General features: G+C 40.7%; 1 protein-coding gene and 1 pseudogene across 3 annotated transcripts; one reads left to right on the forward strand and one right to left on the reverse strand.

Annotated features, from left to right (window-relative positions):
* The first annotated feature begins 1,204 nt into the window (after positions 1–1,204).
* LOC147248042 (lutropin-choriogonadotropic hormone receptor-like) lies at positions 1,205–10,901 on the forward strand (annotated as a pseudogene). The gene is made up of 9 exons (XR_015109366.1): positions 1,205–1,531; positions 1,764–1,835; positions 4,397–4,471; positions 4,632–4,755; positions 4,804–4,823; positions 4,926–5,003; positions 5,159–5,227; positions 8,188–8,241; positions 8,771–10,901. The product of XR_015109366.1 is annotated as a lutropin-choriogonadotropic hormone receptor-like (transcript).
* A 423-nt stretch (positions 10,902–11,324) lies between these two features.
* gtf2a1l (general transcription factor IIA, 1-like) lies at positions 11,325–15,020 on the reverse strand. 2 transcript variants are annotated; one of them, XR_015109389.1, is made up of 9 exons: positions 14,827–15,020; positions 14,325–14,426; positions 14,077–14,200; positions 13,808–13,857; positions 13,575–13,668; positions 12,989–13,503; positions 12,198–12,399; positions 11,934–12,023; positions 11,325–11,849 (listed from the first exon to the last, which is right to left on the reverse strand). XR_015109389.1 is itself a non-coding variant. In XM_086180288.1 (9 exons), the coding sequence occupies exons 1-9, from the start codon at positions 14,848–14,850 to the stop codon at positions 11,742–11,744; spliced, it is 1,347 nt and encodes a 448-aa protein (XP_086036414.1). In that variant the 5' UTR covers positions 14,851–15,018; the 3' UTR covers positions 11,325–11,741. The 2 variants fall into 2 exon arrangements, 1 of the variants encoding a protein (XP_086036414.1); XM_086180288.1 differs by having other exon boundaries at positions 12,160–12,399; positions 14,827–15,018.
* Positions 15,021–20,148: the final 5,128 nt, after the last annotated feature.

Genomic DNA, 20,148 nt, shown 5'->3' on the forward strand with positions numbered 1-20,148 from the left:
CAGCCGGGGCTCCACCCATAACCTTCTTGCTGGGGGGCCACAGGGAGGACCACTGCTCCACCCTGCTGCCTTCCTCCTGTTGTGTGACCTAAGTGTGATGGGATGCATAGCATGGAGGTGAGCTGGAGGAGGAGACGTCGAGGAGTCCGCCTGTCATACTTAGACATACTGGGACTCAGAGTTGGTAACCTCCCTCTCCAGGGAACAGAGTTGTGTGTGTGTGTGTGTGTGTGTGTGTGTGTGTGTGTGTGTGTGTGTGTGTGTGTGCGTGCGTGCGTGCGTGCGTGCGTGTGTGTGCGCGCGCGCACACCCACACACCTGTTCTGAAGACGTTCTCAGACTGGCAGGAGGATGAGAGGACTGTAACTGGGACACAGTGGAGGAGAGTCAGGTTTTTGTTGGACAAAGTTGTGTAAATGACGCTGTTGCTGTAATTGTTGCAGCAAAGAGGTTTTGGTTGAAAATCCAACTTGACTTCTATTCAGCTTCCTTTAGGTCAACTGGCCCCCTTCCAGTGAACAGCAAACAGAGGCATCCATTGAGGCTGTAGCACTTGCTAGTCAGTGTTTAAAGGAGACAATGGCAACATATATCTGAATTTGTGTTGCCAGGGTTCAAAGCTGTTAAAAAAAAACATCATTTGTACCTTTTGCTCTATGCTGCATTTGCAGACTGACATGCAATCATTAAAAACAAAGAACACTATAGAATAGAATACAACTTTATTTCCACAGTATACAAGTGCACAACAAAACTCTGTTTGGGTTATCTCTTTCTGGAGCAGCATTATATATCTATTATGAATCATTTATTATAAAAAAAAGTCTCTTGAGTTTCCTCTTAAAGTGATATTCTACCCAAAAAGTGATGAAATGACTAGAATTTGTTGTTGGTATTGTTGATGTTCTTTTCAATGTTTAATGTGGGGAAATGTCAATGTTACGTGGCCAGTTGATTATTAAGCTGTTCACATGTTTTAAAATTAAATGCCTCTCAAAGCCTAAAGTAAGCCTGACCAGGTTGCTCATTTGGAGGAATAAAAACCATCGACATAAAGAAAACTCAGGCGTTACCTCTGTTTATTGATAAACTCGACAATTACCCACAAGTGAACCGCCTACCAAACGTCACATCTCCTCAGCTGTCAAAGAAAATTCCGCTCGTCCTCGGCGCTGAACTCGCAATTACGACGGTCCATAAAGGCAGCAGCGGCTATAAACAGTAATAGCGCCGGTGAAGACAGGAACTTCAGCGTTTAACCAGGTATAGAAGACAGAAGCTCTTCAGAGCAACATTTCGCCTCAGCATTTACGATATTTCTAAAAAAAAAAATTATGTCATATCTGTGGTCGAGTGGCCCGGTGTCTCCCATGATTCCCAGGGCGCTCTGAGTCCTGGTCGCGCTGTCCGGTGTACTGAATGCGCGCTCTTGCTGGGCGTACAGCTGCCCGCTTATCTGCCGCTGCAGCTCCGACACTTTCCCGTGCAGCAGGGACTCTCAGCTGGCCTCTGGGGCAACGACATCCCGACTGTGAGTAACCCTGTAGTATTGGTACATTGGTATTTTAGTTGTCGGTCCAGGGCTTCATGAGTGACCCTCCATCCCCGGCCTTGTTGAAGCAGTTTCAAATTTGTCCATGAAAAAAACTTCCTGCTGTGATAGTGGAAAAAAAAATGAAAATGTATAGAAAATCGAATGACTCATTTTGTCTTGACTTCCTTGAATAAAGTTGAAATGTGGCGTTAACTTCATTCTCCCACAGAAGACTGACGCAGCTACCCTTGAAGCGAGTTCCCAGTCACGTCTTCAGAGAGCTGATCAACGTGACAAGGATGTAAGTTGGTCGTGTTTTTCCTCACAGGTCTGAGAACGAAAAATATCTCACTAATCTGAGGTTGAAGTCTTCAGAACAAAACAAGTGTTGGACTCCAGACAGGAGGCACCGCAGCTGCCAGGCCTCTGACGAACTGCTGTGACTTGAAATCACAGTCTGATTTAGTAAAAAAGTCTTTTTTGGTTATGATAGTCATTGTTAAATTAATGGTAGCTTTTTAGGGTATCTTGCAACTGAATATCTATTCATATGTGTTTATGAATTGTATCAGGTTGTATAATTTGGATATTCATTTAAAGTAAACAATATTCTCCTTTTTTCTCTTCTTGTGTTTTAATATATTTTACTCTGTCAATTTTATGACGGCTTACTGAGAACGACACACTCGCCATTATTTTTATCCGGTCAATATCTTGAGATCACAAGTTTAATTTGAGATTTGGTTCATTCCTCTTGAGAAAACGGCATTAAAAATAATGCAAAGCACAGTTCTCAGCTTCTGTACCATTCCTGGTTACATTAATCTCTTCTTTATCATTATTGTTGTTATTACATTTTCAAAATAAAGATTCATTCAGTGATGAAATACGGTCAGAATTGGCTTTGTGCATGCAGGCTGCACAACTGTCTAGACTTTCAAAAACAGCTTGGAAATTGGTGTACATTTATAATGAAATATAATACGCAAACTCTTAAAAATGACATTTACCTCTGAGATGACCATAATGTAAAAATTTAAATAAGTAAAAACAGAGCGATTGCATCAGGTGTTTTTGAGACTTTGATCTTGACCAGGTTCAGCAACAGCAACAGCAGAGGGCGAACATGTGTTGATGACTATTCATGACTTCATAACATAATTATTCTTCACTTGATGTCTTGCTCTGGATTTTCTTCCGATGGCATCACCCTTTTGCGTCACCACGTTCCACACAGACAGATTTAGATTAGACAGAAATGCTTGAGTACCCTTAATCCATTTTTCTCTGTCATAGATGTGATATTGATGCACACTTGGAATAAAAAAGTCCTAGTGTAGCTGTGTACATTGAAAATAAATTCCGTGTTTGTCCCATATAAAAATGCTGAAGGTCATGTAAAAGCTTTTTACAACAGAAATGTTATCAGCTAAGTCTTGGCCTCACTGGTTCCCTGGCCAGCCACTTCCTGCTAAATCCAGTTAGAAATGAATGTGATATTTTGTGAAATAAAAACAGGCACAAAAGCACTGCATAATCTCTTTTCGTTTTCTAGTCTTTAAGTGGGAGAATTAATAGCTGATTCGGTCTCCGCTTTATCATGTTTACAGCTACTAAATACTGTGTCTTCAAGCCAAATGTTCATCTTACTGAATCTAGTTCACCATTTTAATTAACTTATCACATCCAGCTTGATGAAGATACAAAATGTCTGCTTGCCTATGGCGAAATCATTTACAAGTTTAACTAGTGTTTGACTTTGCTCTCCTCCTCGGGGATGAGCCTTAACAGTCTGAGATACCAACAGTACTTAAATATGATTTGTTCATGAAGTTCAAATGTTTCAAAATTCTAATCCTTCTCTGAAAAGATGATAGTTTTGTAGGAGTTTAAAGGAACACAGCCCTTTTTTGGGGAAAAAACTCGAATTTTCCATTGCCTTCTGAGCAGGACATGTGGACAGAAACCCTCTTTGCTGGAGCTGAGACTGACACTAGTTAGCTTAGTCCAGTGGTTGGGAAGAGTTAGCATCAGCTAGCTCAGGTCCAGGCTAGTTAGCTTAGCCCAATGGCTGGTAGGGGGTGGGAAGTGTTAGCATCAGCGAGCTCAGGTCCAGGCTAGTTAGCTTAGCCCAGTGGTTGGGAAGAGTTAGCATCAGTTAGCTCAGGTCCAGGCTAGTTAGCTTAGCCCAATGGCTGGTAGTGTTAGCATCAGCTAGCTCAGGTCCAGGATGCTGGTGTGTCCAGCAGGAATCCTCCTCCTCTTCATCATCAGGAGCAGCAGTCGCTCTTCTAGTCCTCAACAAACATTTGGTTCTATTGACCCAAGTTCCAATGGAGCTTTGGAGGTGCTGCGTCAAATCACTGCGCCAGTCTGGCTGATAACAGAAGAATAGAGGAGTCTAAATTGACAACATTATTACAAAACAAAGGTGGAGAGCAGCTCTGAGCAGTCAGCCATTCCTCCATGAGAAACTGATGCCTTCAAGGACCAATCAAGAAGTCTTTGTGACTTTGTTTGCCTCTGAATGTCTTTGTGTTGTCCTCCTTTTCAAACATCTTCACTTAGACTTCTTGGCCCATATGTATCCATGATGTATGAGAAGGATGTTGGGAGTTTTTCCAAGTATGAGGTGCTGTGTGTGTGTGTGTGTGTGTGTGTGTGTGTGTGTGTGTGTGTGTGTGTGAGTGAGTGAGTGAGTGAGTGAGTGAAGTATGAATTGTTGCTCTTTGGAGTAGTTTTTTAATTCCCCGAAGAGTTGTGTCTTAATATTAATCATCACTGTCCTATTTCTAACCACAACCAAGAAACCAATCCACTTGTTCATGCTTAACATACAAACGTCGTGTCTTTGTGCTACAGGGAGGTTTCCCAGAGTGACTGCATCACACAGATCCAGAGACATGCCTTCTTCTCCATCCACAGCCTGGCTCAGATGTAAGCCATGCCATGAACACATGTCACATTCAAACTGTTTATTCAAGGCAATCCTTCATTTGAATAGATGGGTGTTTGGAATTTCATTGGTATAATCTCTCAATTACAAATCTGTTGCTCTCCAATGTATGAAGGGTGATTAGTGATGTTATTTTCACAGCGATTCCCACAGTTCGGTGCGGAAAATCAACAGTCTGAGGGTGATTGAAAGAGTTGCCTTCACTGATCTGCCTAAACTAGAATATGTGTAAGTCAGTTTATTCCCCCATTTTAGTCTAAGTGTGGTTCATTTTATAAAATGAACCACACTTATCCCATAAGTGGGGCCCAAGTTGTTACCAGTTATATTTTTGTCAATGTCAGTTCATTCAGGCTGCTCGTCTTTCTATGAAATGACATAATTTAGTCGAAGTGATATGGTGACCCATGAGTGAACGTTAACCTCTGCGCACAGAGAAATGTCAGAAAATGTGAGGATCGACATCATTTCTGCCAATTCTTTCCAGGGTATCACACTGGAGTCTGTTGAAATGTGAGAACAAGAGTTTTTCTACTTTATCAATAGTAATATTTATTTTTATATTCAATGTTATGTTTCTACATCTGCTTATGTAATCTGTGTTTTCAGTTTTCTGACATAAGTGCCTTTTGCAGCAAAATAAAGAAACAGTATTGTGTCTTTAACAGGAACCTGGTTAGAAACGGCTTCAAGGAAATAAAATCTCATGCCTTCGATGGAACCAAGCTCACCTCTCTGTAAGCATTTGGTAATCTACATTTTTCTCTCATGCGCAGCCACACGAACAGTGTGTTGCTGGTAGGCATGTTGTTCAGGTTTAAATATCTTTTCGAATTATAAAAACAGAGTGTACTAGTAAACAAATGTTATATAAGACTAAACAAAGATTGGAAGCCCTGTTGTTTTCTTTCTCTGCTCCGTGTTGAATGCTGATGGCAACGAGATATAAGCAGACACACTACAGTCTAAAAATAATGCTCATCTTCCTGGGTGTCAAGTTGAGAAAACAAAAAGTAAATGGAAAACACTGTTGGGCATTGTTGACTGTTAGTATGTCAGCTTAGATGATTATTCTGTTTTTGTGTAGGTCTTTTGTTTGTACAGTTTGGATTGGAGGTCACTTGTGTTATAGTTGAAGTCTTTATTTTTGTCGAATTTTGAGAGACAACAGATATCTGAGTAACATTCAAGAGGATGCTTTTGAAGGAGCCTCAGGTCCAACTTCCCTGTAAGTAATTCCTGTTCCAGTAAACCCGAAGAATATGGTGTTATAACTGGAGGCAGTCAGCTTGTAAATCAGTGGTGGAAGAAGAAGTCAGATGTTTTGATCATGCAACTGTAAGCTATATTACACATCACACTGCACGTGAACCCCAACCCTAACTTGTTCATTTTAAACCAACCACCAGTGAACCCTTAAGCAAACATTAATTACATGCAGGTTAACAGCACACTTCATTGTAGTTGAGAAACAATTCAGTCATTGACATTATTGTTTCTCAGACTATAATCTATGCTTTTAGCCTTTACCCTCATTAATATCCATGAGTTTCAAGACTGGTGGAGACCAAAACAGAGCCACAAGCAGAGAGTATAAGGGGCTTCCATGTGACACTTGGCCACATGACTGAATGATCTTGTTGTCCACATCTGCTGGATGTGTAAATCAGCAAAGGTTTGCTACCACATTTGTCAAATTTTCTGATAATACACCATAGCATATCTATGTATGCCAAGGAATCAGTTAGTGCTAGTTGAAGTAACAGTGCCATGCACCAAAAATTAAAATACAATTTCAATGACACATGAAGATTGTGCATTTGTAATGTACTTTAACTGGTTCTATGAGGTAAGATACCGTACATTTTTGTTTGTATTATCTTGTTATTTTATGAAAAATAACACCATGGTGACAGTCTGTCTGTGTAAACAACAAAGCGGGTGGGACTGCTGAATACAGATTAGAAAGCAAATAGCTAGATCTGCACAGGATAATCACTCACAAGGTCTCTCACTGCAGATAAGAAACATCCCCCTATCCTGGTTATGAATTAGTGTGGTGTTCACTGACACACAGGAAACACCAAAGGTCTTCCTTGTAGGTTTTGTGTTTGTGAGGTGTAGTATTGATACTTTTAGTTTGAAAAATGGAGTTCAAATGTAACAATAATACATTTTATTTAAAGGCACCTTTCTCAGCACTCTGGGACACCATACATAAAATACATAAAAAAGGCAGCAGCAATAAAATCAAGAGTAAAAACATCAAATACAGGCAGAACAGTACATAAAGTGTCATGTGCAGTAGGCAATTTTAAACCGATTTGTTTTGAGTTGTGATTTGAAATGGGAGAATGAGTCAGTGTTTCTGAGTTGGGGTGATAATGAATTCAAAAGAAGGAGCAGAACATTCAGCTGCTCTGCTCCCCATGGTGGTGAGACAGGCAGAGGGGACAAACAGGTGTATGGAGGAGGATGTCGGAGAATGTGAATATAAAGTCATTTTACATGAAATGGAATGGGGTGGCCTGGTGGAGCAGTGGTCCTCACTGTGGCCCCCAGCAAGAAGGTTGTGGGTGGAGCCCCGGCTGCAGCACGGGGTCTTTCTGGGTGAGTCTCCATGTTCTCCCTGTTCCTGCTGGGTTCTCTCTGGTACTCCAGCTTCCTCCACAGTCCAAAGACATCAAGAGGGGAGCAGGTTAATCCAGACTCTAAATTGACCGTAGGCGTGGCTGGGAGAGCCAATGGTTGTCTGTCTCTATGTGTTGGCCCTGCCATGGACTGGTGACCTGTCCAGGGGGAAGGCTGCTGGGATAGGCTCCACCCCCACCACCCTCAACAGGAGAAGAGGGAGAACATGGAGGGAGGGATGGATGGATGGAAGGATGGATGGATGAAATAGAATGCCAAAAATGTCTCAGCAGATCCTTGAGATCTCTTACAGGGACATGAAGGGCTGAGAGGACACAGTTAAAACGGACTGGTGAGAGGGTACTGGTGTAACTGGGAATGCCGGTGTCTCTGGATACTGGCTTGATGCTTGCAGCATTATGCGACAACATCAGTAAAAACCTTTGTCCCTCTAATGTTGATTCACATGAACTTCTACTTATATATTGTATTTTACTAGGCTGCATCCTCATCCCCTCAGCTCTTGTAAGCTTCTTTTGGCTGGGAAACACCATCACACACTCTCATGCATGCACCCACACATACACTATTAAATCCTGGATCTTGTAACCAATGTTAGTGACTTAATTAAGCTCCATCTTGCATTTTGCCGTGGCTGTGCGCTGATACAACACAGACGCTGAGTTCTCTAGTCTGTTCAGTGCTTGGTAAGAGGAGTCAAGCTGTAAGCTTGTTATCACCATAATAACCAAGTCAAAAGGGAAGTCAATGTATTATGGCTTAAAATGTCTTAAAAGTCATGAATAAATTCCATTAGTCAGCAACAAAGTTTAATTGCGTTAATGAGCGACAGGTGAGTCACCCAGCTGTTAAAAGAGGTCTGCATCACTGGTAGATTTTGATTGTTCTTGAATCACTCATACAAGCGATTTAAGAACTAATCTGTGCATATGAGTGGTTCTAGCATGTGAGGCGCAGTGATCTAAAACCTGCAGATCATCAATCAGTAATAATGTTCATTGACTGGCTGTATGATCTAACCTCTCACTTCCTTTTGTATTTTCAGGAAAAATGCTCTATGAAACTTCACGCTGCTTTGTGACTTCATAGAAACACAAATGTAAGTTACTGCAATATCCTTTTAGGGACTGTGAGAAAATCATGTAGGCTTTTTTAGTTAGGCTCTTGATTAAATATAGAACTCTATACATGACACTAAATATCGTAACTGTTTTTTTTTTTTTTGGATCCTTCCCCTAACTTGCACAGCCCACAATATATCTGGCTAATATGAAACTACTGAAGTGGATCATGATGCTCTTAGTATCTGAGGACATAGAATTTGAGAGGGTGAACTCTATTCTATCGCCATATTCTTCCTTAGCCCATTCTACAAGGAACCCACCATATTTGGTGAAAATCTGCCTCCTTGTTTTAGCGTAGTCTTACTGACCAAAAGCCACAGAAAACACATCAGTTGAAGTAATAAAACTCAGTGTACCCTCCTATCAGGGCAAACAAAAGCATCCCCCAGTTTCTTTTTTGACTCGCCTCCACTCTTTATGTCCTTACTGTCCCATCAGCAGGTGTGTCCTTGATCGGTTTCTCTGGGATGTCTATAATAATGTTAGCATCTGTGTGTTCTCCAGAGAGCCCATTGCAGATGGTGGGATCAGCTTTAATGGCCTCAACTTTCAGTATCCAGATCTGGAAATGGATTGTCTTAACAACCTCTTCATCAAGTGCACACCAAAGCCAGATGCTTTCAACCCTTGTGAGGATCTCCTGGGCTTTCCAGCACTGCGCTGTCTCACCTGGATCATAGCAGTTTTTGCCGTTTCTGGTAACCTTGCTGTGCTGGTTATCCTGCTCATTAGCCAACATAAGCTAACCATCTCACGATTTCTCATGTGTAACCTAGTCCTGGCTGACATGTGTATGGGGTTGTACCTGATGCTCATTGACCGCCACTCCCATCATGAGTACTACAATCATGCTACTGAATGGCAAACTGGGCCAGGATGCAGCATAGCAGGGTTCCTTACAGTGTTTGCTCGCGAGCTGTCAGTGTATACAATGATGGTGATTAGCCTTGAGCGCTGGCACACCATCACTATTGCCATGCATGTCAACAAGAGGCTGCGGATGTCCCATGTGACAGCTATTATTGTGTCAGGCTGGGGCTTCTCTTTGCTGGTTCCCCTGCTCCCTCTGGTGGGGATCAGCAGCTACAGCAAAGTAAGCATGTGCCTACCAATGGACATTGACACGCTGGGTTATCAGGTGTACGTGATGGCGGTGCTCATTTTCAATGTTGTCGCTTTCCTGAAGGTCTGTTATTTTTATGTCTGCATTTACCTCAGCGTCCACAATCCTGAACACTCTGCACGGAATGGAGATATAAAGTTGCTAAACACATGTCTGTGCTACTTTTCACTGACTTTATTTGCATGCCGCCAATCTCCTTCTTCACCATCTCAGCAGCTTTGCGGATGCCCCTCATTAGTGTGTCACATTCAAAGCTCCTCCTCATCTTCTTCTATCCCATCAATTCACTCTGCAACCCCTTCCTGGACAGTGTCTTCACCAGGGCATTCAGAAAAGATGTGTGCTTTCTGCTTCGTCGTTGTGGCTGCTGTCATGCCAGATTGGACTTTTTCAGGTCACAGACTCTTGCATCACACCTCACCTGTATTCAGAAGACGACCCCAAGAAAACCTCATTGTGCAGCTTTTATGCCAACCACATTAAAATGAGGGGCCATTTTCTTAACAAGGGAACAGCAGCTGCCATCACTCTTTAAATCACATCTTCAGGGTGAAGAGATTTCATGCATCGCATCAGTTTTCATCTGAGGTTGTGCTGAGAAATTCATCAGTTGGCGCTCTAATTGAAGGTGTTGCAGCAGGTGATGCGCTACAAATTTGAGGAAGATTCAACTTAAGTACAGTGCATTTTTCAGAAAGGAACCTGAAAGAACAAAATTAACGGCACTTCGTTTTTTTGGTTCAAGTTACATACAACAATTTACTTTTGCGGGATGTTCCTTAGACATCTATTTTATACCTGCAAGTAGAATCTGTTTCTTAAATGTTAAGCTTAAATGCATTGTTAGCCGTCTTTCTAGACGAACCAGGGTTTGCAACATCAGTTGCTCCCTGCTTGGACTTAGTAAACCAGAAGCTTTCTGGCATTCCAAAACTACCACAGGAGCACAGTAAACACCATGGCCTGGTTCATGTTAAATGGTGCTGCTGTTAAAAATTCTTTGCAGTACAACAATAAAGCACTTCATTTTAAAAACTTGTTGAAAATTACTAGTTTTTCAAAAGGCTTTATTTTCAACAAATACTGTGGAGAATGACAAACGCTTATTGTTGAGTGCCTAAACAAACTTACTTTCAGAGTGTAGATAGCTTTTCTAGGCTACTGCAAATGTCAGCAGTACAATAAAAGTATTACATTCTCACATTAGAAGTTGATAGGCAAACCCAAAATGTAAATAAATGAAATCTTACTCAGTTGACCATTTCAATGTCAGAATAATATACCGAGGTAATTAAAATGAGATTTACTCCACATAAGGTCCAAAATTACAGAGGCCCTGTTGTGAAAAAACAATGGCAGACTAAACACAGCTACAAGTCAAACAGGTGTATGTTGCCATTTCAGATTAACTGAAATGAGTTTTATTTGCAATTCAGGGTTAGTGTGCCGAGAGTTCTGCAGGTCCTATTGTGATATTTAACCAAGAGATGAGAGAGCACACAGTCAGTTGTTGAGGCAAAAGAATCCATTTGTGGACAGAGGAGACAAACTGTTTTCTCAGCTTAAGGAGTGCAATTCTGCACAAATGCCCCTTTGTAACTTTGGGTTGTGACAAAGAAAGTGAGCTGGAAGAAAGTTTGATTGCAACCAGCTCAATGAAAACATACTGCCACCTACAGTTCTGGAGATGGGCAGACTTCAAATTAATAACTACATTCTCAGTTCTTGAATACTTGGAAAAAGACATTAGTCCAAACAAGTCATCAAGTTGAGTTGCAAATGTGCATTTTAAGTAAATATGAGTGCATTTTATTAGCCAGTTAATGAAGGGGGGGGGGGGGTAAAGTCATTTCACCCCCCCCCCCCCCCCCCCATAAATTGTGGACTAATTCATTAAAACCCCACACAGAAAATTCAGAATGAGAAGCATTCATGTTGTCAAGCAGCTCATTTAATATACAGGAGGCAATTAAGTCGCACATTTGCTTTGAAAACAATTATTTGACATCAAGGCAAAACAGCTGTCCTTTACAGTTAAGTGCATTTGAGACTCTTAGCATTTTAGGTCAAATAGCACATTAAAGCAATGGAAGAAAACACCTAAGAAATCATGGTTTGTTCTATTAATTTCACAAATAACATAAATTTGCACTCTTGCAAAAATTGATTTAAATGTTTTGGGTTAATTTTATCTAGGATGAGTTGCACTGTTCTCATCTTTTCATTAGTAATAAACTAAAGTATCTTATTTCAATTTCAGTAACATCTTAAGGAAGTCTAAATGCTCCATTTTTTTCTTTGAAATTGCTTCTGTCAATATCCTTATCAGATGGGCTCAGGAGAACGCAATCATTACCACTCTGCTTCGCCAACAGCTTTAGAGAACACATAGTCTCTTCCTCCATAACACATGACTCCATCCTTCAAAAGGAACTTCCAGCGGTTCTTACTACGGTGAATCTGCAATTTAGAGAACATTCAGGGTTCAGAATTTTTTTTTAAGAGGCAAATAAAAGTCCAGAAAAAAACAAAACATGTTCTTACTTTGTCATATTGGCAGACAATTACATTCTCTGTGTCAAAGAGATCTGGGATGTCCTGCTCAGTCACATCGTCCTCTGAATTCAGTGGATCCTGCTCAAAAGTATGTCAGCTATGAAAATTTGCATTACAGTTCATGGTAAATACCTTAAGTGGAAGAGGCTGAGTTAAACTGCAGATTCTCTTCAAGACAACCCTAAAACAGCTAAAAAAAAAGAAATGCATGTACCTCCTCAACAACATTAGCAAGCTCATCAGCTCCCTCACCATCACTGCAGGAGGACATGCTGCTACCGTTGCTGCTACCTTCTCTTTCCTGCAGAGCCTTAACTGCCTCCTCATTGATCAACCCCAAAAAGTCATTCTCTTCCAAAGGGGCTTGCTCTTCCTCTTCGATGTCAGAGCTGTCTGCAGGACCATCCAACTGAACAATGTCTGACAGCTCGCCATAGTTGTAGCCCAGGTCCAGCTTGGAGAACAAACAGTCTGTTACTTTGTTTTATCTTTCTGTGGCACAGCAGCTTCAGGCATTGAGCACAAGTCATACCAAATAATCATTTAAACTAAAAGCAATAAAAAGAAATCAATTTATCATTGGACTGCATATTTTCCAATCCTTTTTTGCAAATGTGAAATCAGGGCCCAGGTTGAAAAAGTACCAGGACTTGCTTTTAATTCTGGTGATAAATGCATTTGCTTTATATTTAACTGGTCATGGGTCAGGTGTATTCATAGGAAATCTCAAACACCAAAGAAATTTGTTGTAATAAAGAATTACAACCTCAATAGCAGCATTATTTCTCTTGATCAGAGCTGCAACTTATAAAAATGATTCATCTTAGTGATTAATAGAAAGGCCTAATGTCACGTGTTACTCAGCACCATCTCTAAGCTCCAAAGCTATCGTTCTTAATTTTTTCATCTGCGGGCCTGTTTTCCCAGGGTGAGGTCCTCTCTCCCTGGGGACCCTAGAGTAATTTATACATCAAATCAGCAGAGTGTGTCTTTTACTGACATCCTTGTCCTTTCTCTGTATTAATATAAAATCTCCAAATTACCCCAAGAACAGTTTCAGGCTGGTTGCAAATCTTCAGAGGAGCTAAATTCCTAGCCCTCAGGGCTTTTTCTCTCTCCTCCTGAATCACTTCCTTGAGGATGTCATCAATGTCTCTGTCCTCTAACTGGGAGGTGTGTGGAAGAGCGTCCTCTTTGCTGGTCTGGAAGTCTAATATGTCACCGCAGGGGGAGGAGGGAGCGCTGATTCTCACAGGCTGTGGACTCAGCTCACCGTCTTCCAGTGTGACTACTGAATCTGAAGATGGGGCTGGCTGGATCTGAGAGGTCTCAGGGGCTGGTGGCTGCTGGGGAAGGCTGCTCCCTTGACCAGGTGGTAAACTGGTGTTTAACAGAGTTGGTACAGTCAATGGTGCCACCTCCTGTGAACAAGTGTTACTGCCTGAGACTTCAGCCAGCTGAGGGCCTGGACCTTCCCTCTGTGTTTTATGGGTTATTGCTAGCTGAGCTGCTGGGGCCTGAGTGACCACGACAGGAACATTGACCTTGTAAAGTTGACCTAAAGAGGGAGAAAGTATGAGTTTGTCCCAGTTAATGATACAGCTGATGGCAGAGTATGTGGAATAATACCAGAGGCTGTTTGTAGAGTGACTCCTGCTGGTATCTGCACTGGGTAGGTCAACCCAGCAGGGAGGGAGAATGTCCCAATGGTCTCTGAAGTGTTCTGCAATCAAGCATTTTGGGGAAAGAAGAAATCAGTTCTTTGGACAGGCCAACATGTTCAAGTACTGCCATGTTTATTGTGTCAGACAAATAAGTTGTGTCCCTCATGCAAAAAGCCGTGTGTCAGAGGTGACACTTGCCTTCACTGGGAAACGCTGGATATTCTGACTCGCTGGGACGACAACTGAAGCTGCAAGCAGTATTATTTCATTTACAAAAGTACAAGATTTTTATTGTTTGCTGTAAAAATTGATTGTTTAATTAGTAATTATCAAAGTGTCTCAGTTTGTTTATTTTTAAGTTTATCCCCATTTATTGAAGCTAGTAAAAAAAAGTAACATTTTCAAAATTCAAGGTATTTAAAAAAAAAAAAAAGATATCTGTTTAAGTAAAGCATTGGCCATTGTACCTCTGAGTTCCTGCTCAGTGCGACTGTATTTGCCTGCAAGCTGCAACACAAAGTTGGACGAGTTCATGTCAGGTCTTCGAAAGTCTTCCAAGGCTTTTGACTGCATCAACTTTGACTCCCAGAGCTGCACAGGAGAGGACACAACAGTCTGTCTTCCTGGTGCAGTGTGGAACACCATCACTTGATGTAACTGACAGCTGGACTCCAACTGTGCATTATACAACCGTATCAGGTGAAACACAGCTCACGTGTTTTAGATCATCCAGGACACGGTCTTCCAGTCCTTCATCCAAGAAGAGCTCCCTCATATTCTCGATTACATCATCGATTATAGACAAGTACAGTTTGGCCTGAATATTAAAAACACGCATCAGAAGTTTAACAATTATGTACCAAACTCCATTCAGATATCTGCCAAACTATGTGCTTCAGCAGCAGCTGACTTAATGCACCTTTAATTTTCTAAACATGTCAATCTTTAATAGAATTAACACAAAGATTCAGGTTTAAATCATTGGAATGATTCCATCATTCTAACATGTCTTTTAATTGAAAAAGAGTAAAGAAATAATTTTCTTTACCCAAAACCATAAGGCACCATGCCATTTACAGCATGTTATAAGTCACATGAACACAGTGAGGTATATTTGTACATAAATATGTCAAACACCATTTCATCTGAACACTGCATTTCTTTCCTGTATCTAAATACACAACATACTTTTAAACTTGGTAAGTACAACTACTTACCACTGGGCTTGAGTTGGTCAGCATAACTCAAGGCAAAAAAAAATAGCTCTCTGGTGGCTGTGGCTTCTGTCAACACTGAACAGCTTCCAAGTCAAACTGTTTTTACCTGCAGAAGCCACTCACACAGGTGAAAGTAATAAAGGTCCACAGACAAGCGTGATTGGGGCAGAGACCCTCATCTTTGACTGCAGCAATTGAGGAAAGAGCTCACAATTGTTTTTCTTCATCTATTTAATTTAAAACCTAAAGCTACAGATTGATTAAATAGACAGAATCATCTGATCTGAAACATGTCAACTGACTCTGTTGCGTTAATAATGAGGTTGAATTCATAAAAATCCCTGTCTTCTAATCATCTAAACCTCATTTCCACCTGTGGTTTCTGTTATTTCAAGACATTTTCACTGGGAGCTCAGTGCAGTATTTGTTCCCATGATGCCCTGAAAACACACACACACACACACACACACACACACACACACACATACACACACACACACACACACACACAAATAAATCCTTTTAAGAGCCCTCTGTTTTGAACTTGGCACCTGCTTAGGAGCAGGTTTTGTTTCGAGTAAATGGGAGCACTTTTTGTAATATTTGGGTTGAAGGTGGCACAATAGTGGCCAAAGTTGAACGATGGGTATCTGGGCTCAGTGGGACTCTAGATGTTAAAAAACTGTAATTCACATCTCCTAACCCTATCTTGTTAAATGAGAAAGTCACCAGTTAACACGATCACCAGTTAAACTGTAACACTGGTCATTTAAACGCTATGCTGCAGATTTTGCAGGACTTTTAGTTTGTTTCTGAGTCAACCATCGATTGTCGACCAACAAAACATCCAGCACCATATTTCCGTCCTTCATAGTCACACACAGACCCAGGGGGGTCTTACATCGATTTCTCATCAAGTTAACTCCACCTAACGTACGAGTTAGCGACATCTATACACCTAGATAGCAAATTTCTCCTAGAGATCAATAATCTATCTGTCTATCTATGTATCCATCCATCTGTCTGTCTATCCATCTATCTATCCATCCATCTGTCTGTCTATCCATTCATCTGTCTGTCTATCTATCATCCATCCATCTGTCTGTCTATCTATCCATCCATCCATCTGTCTATCTATCTATCCATCCATCTGTCTATCCATCTATCTATCTATCTATCTATCTATCTATCTATCTATCTATCCATTCATCTGTCTGTCTATCTATCATCCATCCATCTGTCTGTCTATCTATCCATCCATCTGTCTGTCTATCCATCTATCTATCTATCTATCTATCTATCCATTCATCTGTCTGTCTATCTATCATCCATCCATCTGTCTGTCTATCTATCCATCCATCCATCTGTCTGTCTATCCATCTATCTATCCATCCATCTGTCTGTCTATCCATCTATCTATCTATCCATTCATCTGTCTATCTATCATCCATCCATCTGTCTGTCTATCTATCCATCCATCCGTCTATCTATCTATCTATCCATCTATCTATCTATCCATTCATCTGTCTGTCTATCTATCATCCATCCATCCATCTGTCTATCTATCCATCCATCCGTCTGTCTATCTATCTATCTATCTATCTATCATCTATCCATACATCCATCTATCTGTCTATCATCTATCTATCATCTATCTATCTATCTATCCATCTATCATCTATCTATCTATCTATCTATCTATCATCCATCCATACATCCATCCATCCATCTATCTGTCTATCTATCTATCTATCCATCTGTCTGTCTATCCATCCATCTATCTATCTTTCTAAATTTGACTATGTTCGCTCTCTTTCTGCCTGTCACTGGTGTCTGAAGTAAAATCTAGAAAGTGCATCAACCAGATTTTTCCGACTCAGGTCAGTAGGAGCAGTGTTCATGTTAACTTAAAAAAAACTTAACTAAATTGTGTTTTTCCAACTGAAATATTTTGTGATGTTTGTCAAATTTCTTTTTCCAGTGTAAATGATGAGAATTAATCCTTTAACTTGTCCTGATTAATGAGTGATTCACCTCATGGAGAATATTGTACATTAAAAAAAATGTTTCCAGTTACAGATGAGAGAAGAGCAGACATCTGTTTTTTTGTGTAATTAACATCAACTTATGTGAGTATCATATTTTTTCAGATAAAACTACAATTATATTTTAGTCTGTATATGTGTAGGTTCAGGAAGTGACCACAGGAGGGCAGTCAGTCAACGTATCTGGCTGCAGTTTTCAATTATAATTGTATTTGCAGTACTGCATACTGCACAGTGATTTTTTTCAATATGAGTGAATGTTTGTCTTGTACAATAGGGATACCACCGCAATAAAATAAAAACCCTAACCCATATATCATTAATTGAAGCATCCAGATCATTCTAAAGTCTGTGGAGATTCAAGAGAAATGACGACTTAAATTATTAGGATTAACCCTTTGATTTATCCAGATCACTGACTGTTCACCTCATGGGGATGACATATAACATTATTGTACATTCAAGAATAAAAGTATTTCTAGTCAATCTGCGTTCCAACCCACAGCTCCTCCTCTACCTGCGTTGCGGTAAGCGTGTGACCTCACTTCCTGTTTCTGTGCTTTGTTGAACGTAGTGCTTTGCTTGCTGTGCTCGCTGAAGTGTGATCATCCCCGCTAATTCCTCATTCATTGACTAATTACATGCCCAAACTACATGTCTAAGTGCTTTATTTGGCCTAAGTGTGAAGACCGTCTGTCTTGTAGCGACAGTCTTTCTTTCTGTAAACTCTCCACTCTAAGCTAGCGATGGCTTCCCCCTCGCTCTCCTCTCCTGCTCAGTGGGCCACTGTTCAGTTCCTCCTCAGCCTCCTCTAGTGGTCCTGATAAGTGCGTTAAATGTAGTTTGTTTGTAGCGTTGGAGGCGAGGCTTAGCGAGGTTGAATTGGACCTGCGGCGGCCCCGCACCGATGGATCCAATCAATTAGCCGCTAGAGCTAGCCAGTCCCGTTAGCTGGTGCGGACCGTCTTAGCTTCGCCCCGACGGGCGCTCCTCCGGCAGCTCCCGAGCAGCCGGGAAACCAGTGCGGCTGGGTGACTGTCCGAAGGAAGCGTAGACCGAAGTAGAAGCCTGCTGTCAGCGACAAACCACCGCTTCACGTCTCTAACAGGTTCTCCCCACTCGGCAACACACCCGCCGAGAAAACCACTCTGGTAATTGGAAGTTCCGTTCGGAGAAACGTGAAAATAGTGACACCGGCAACTATAGTGAAGTGCATTCCAGGGGCCAGAGGGGGCGCCGTCGAGTCAAATTTAAAACTGCTGGCTAAAAGTAAACGTAAATACGATAAAATCGTTATTCACGTCGGCGGTAATGACATCCGACTACGCCAGTCGGAGGTCACAAAAATTAATGTTGTGTCGGTGTGTACACTTGTGAAGACGATGTCAGACTCCGTAGTGTCTCTGGACCGCTGCCTAACCGGACCAGCGACCACATGTTTAGCCGCATGTCATCGTTCAACCGCTGGCTGTCGAGGTGGCGTCCAGCAAACCAAGTGGGCTTCATAGACAATTGGAAACCGTTCTGGGGGAGACCTGGTGTGATTAGGAGGGACGGCATTCATTTCTAGAAAAATGGCCCAGTTTATAATAGAACCAGAACCCTGAGAACCCAGAGTTCAGACCAGGAAGCAGAGCTGCTATCTTATACACTTCACTGCGTGTCCACTAGGGGGCAGTGACCCACCCAAACCCCATAGAGACTGTGTCTCTCCCCCAACCACGTCAGTTTATTCACTCCAGTTCTACTGTAGAGGAGTCAATCAGAAACACCTGATCAAAGTTAATACAGCGACTAAATTAACTCAACAAAACATCAGATTTAGATGAGGACTATTAAATATCAGATCTCTGACACTGAAAACTGAACCAGTGAATGAAGTGATACCTGACAGTTGTGTTGACCTGCTGAGTCTCACTGAAACCTGGCTGGTGACTATGAGGATGCTAGTCTGAATGAATCCACTCCTCCAGTCACAGGAACACTCATATTACACAAATAAAATTATTTTACATTCAGAGTTTTTTCTGCCTGTCATTATGGCCATACATGACAACAAAAAAAGTTAAATCAATTGTACGTTTTCTTAAACCTGTTATTCATGTTGTTCAGTATTGTTTGTTTATTTTTTAAATTAAAGTCCCATTGTTACAATATATCTTTAAAATGTGTCAAGTGGTCCTGTGAGATTTTTTTTTAAATCAATATATCAGTCATGTCATTGCTATTTAAATATCTGTTGACATATAATAAGGGAAAAATATATTTAAAACATTATTGCGTGTATGTGACTGTGTACTCAATTGCTATAATTAAACAAGATGTCAATTAAATAAGTGAAATCAAAGCATCAGAGAACCATGATTTTGACCGGGTGGTGGCGCTCTTTGAGGACTGGGGAGAGTGCACCAAGGGCAGCGACATACATTGTGCTGGGCAAGAGCTCTGGAGAATGTCCCGGCAATCATGCTGCAACTACCAGCACAGTGGCAACGCTAATTTACGCTATATACTATGTATGAGATATATATATATTTAATATATATATTTATTTATATAATATATATATATTTATTTATATAATATATATTTATTTATTTATATAATATATATGTATGTATATATATATGTGTGTATATATGTATATATATGTATATGTATATATATGTATATATATGTATGTATATATGTATGTATATATATATATATGTATGTATATATATGTATGTATATATATATGTATGTATATATATATATATATGTATATATGTATATGTATATGTGTATATATATATGTATATATATATGTATATGTATGTGTGTGTATATATATATATGCATATGCTATGGCTAAATCTATCACTTATATATGTCTACACTGCTGTCACGGTCACCTGTTGTGAGGAGAGGAAGTGACCACAGTGTCCAGGCAATGATCTCCCGGTCATCCATAAATCAATGGTTTTTCAATGGGTTATGTTTCATTCGTCAACTGTTTATCAACATTGGTGTCATTGCCAGATCAACCAGAAATAATTGCAAAATCAACCACAATAGGCGATCGTAAATCAATGTTGTTTCCATGTCATAGTCATCAACATCAGTTACCATCTATCTTGGAATGATGATTGAATGTTTATTTATGGTTGAAAAATCTATATCAACCATTCTTATGGTTCTGATGAAATAACATTTATTCAATGTTGTCTTGCTGTCTGGGTGACATGTAGATACTTTTGTGAAGCGTTTTGCTGAGCAACATGGAATACGCTGCATT

The sequence above is a fragment of the Aulostomus chinensis genome, chromosome 16, assembly GCF_037954235.1.
Source record: "Aulostomus chinensis isolate RoL2024-O1b breed Wild chromosome 16, RoL_Achi_v1.0, whole genome shotgun sequence".
Classification (NCBI taxonomy): Eukaryota; Metazoa; Chordata; class Actinopteri; order Syngnathiformes; family Aulostomidae; genus Aulostomus; species Aulostomus chinensis.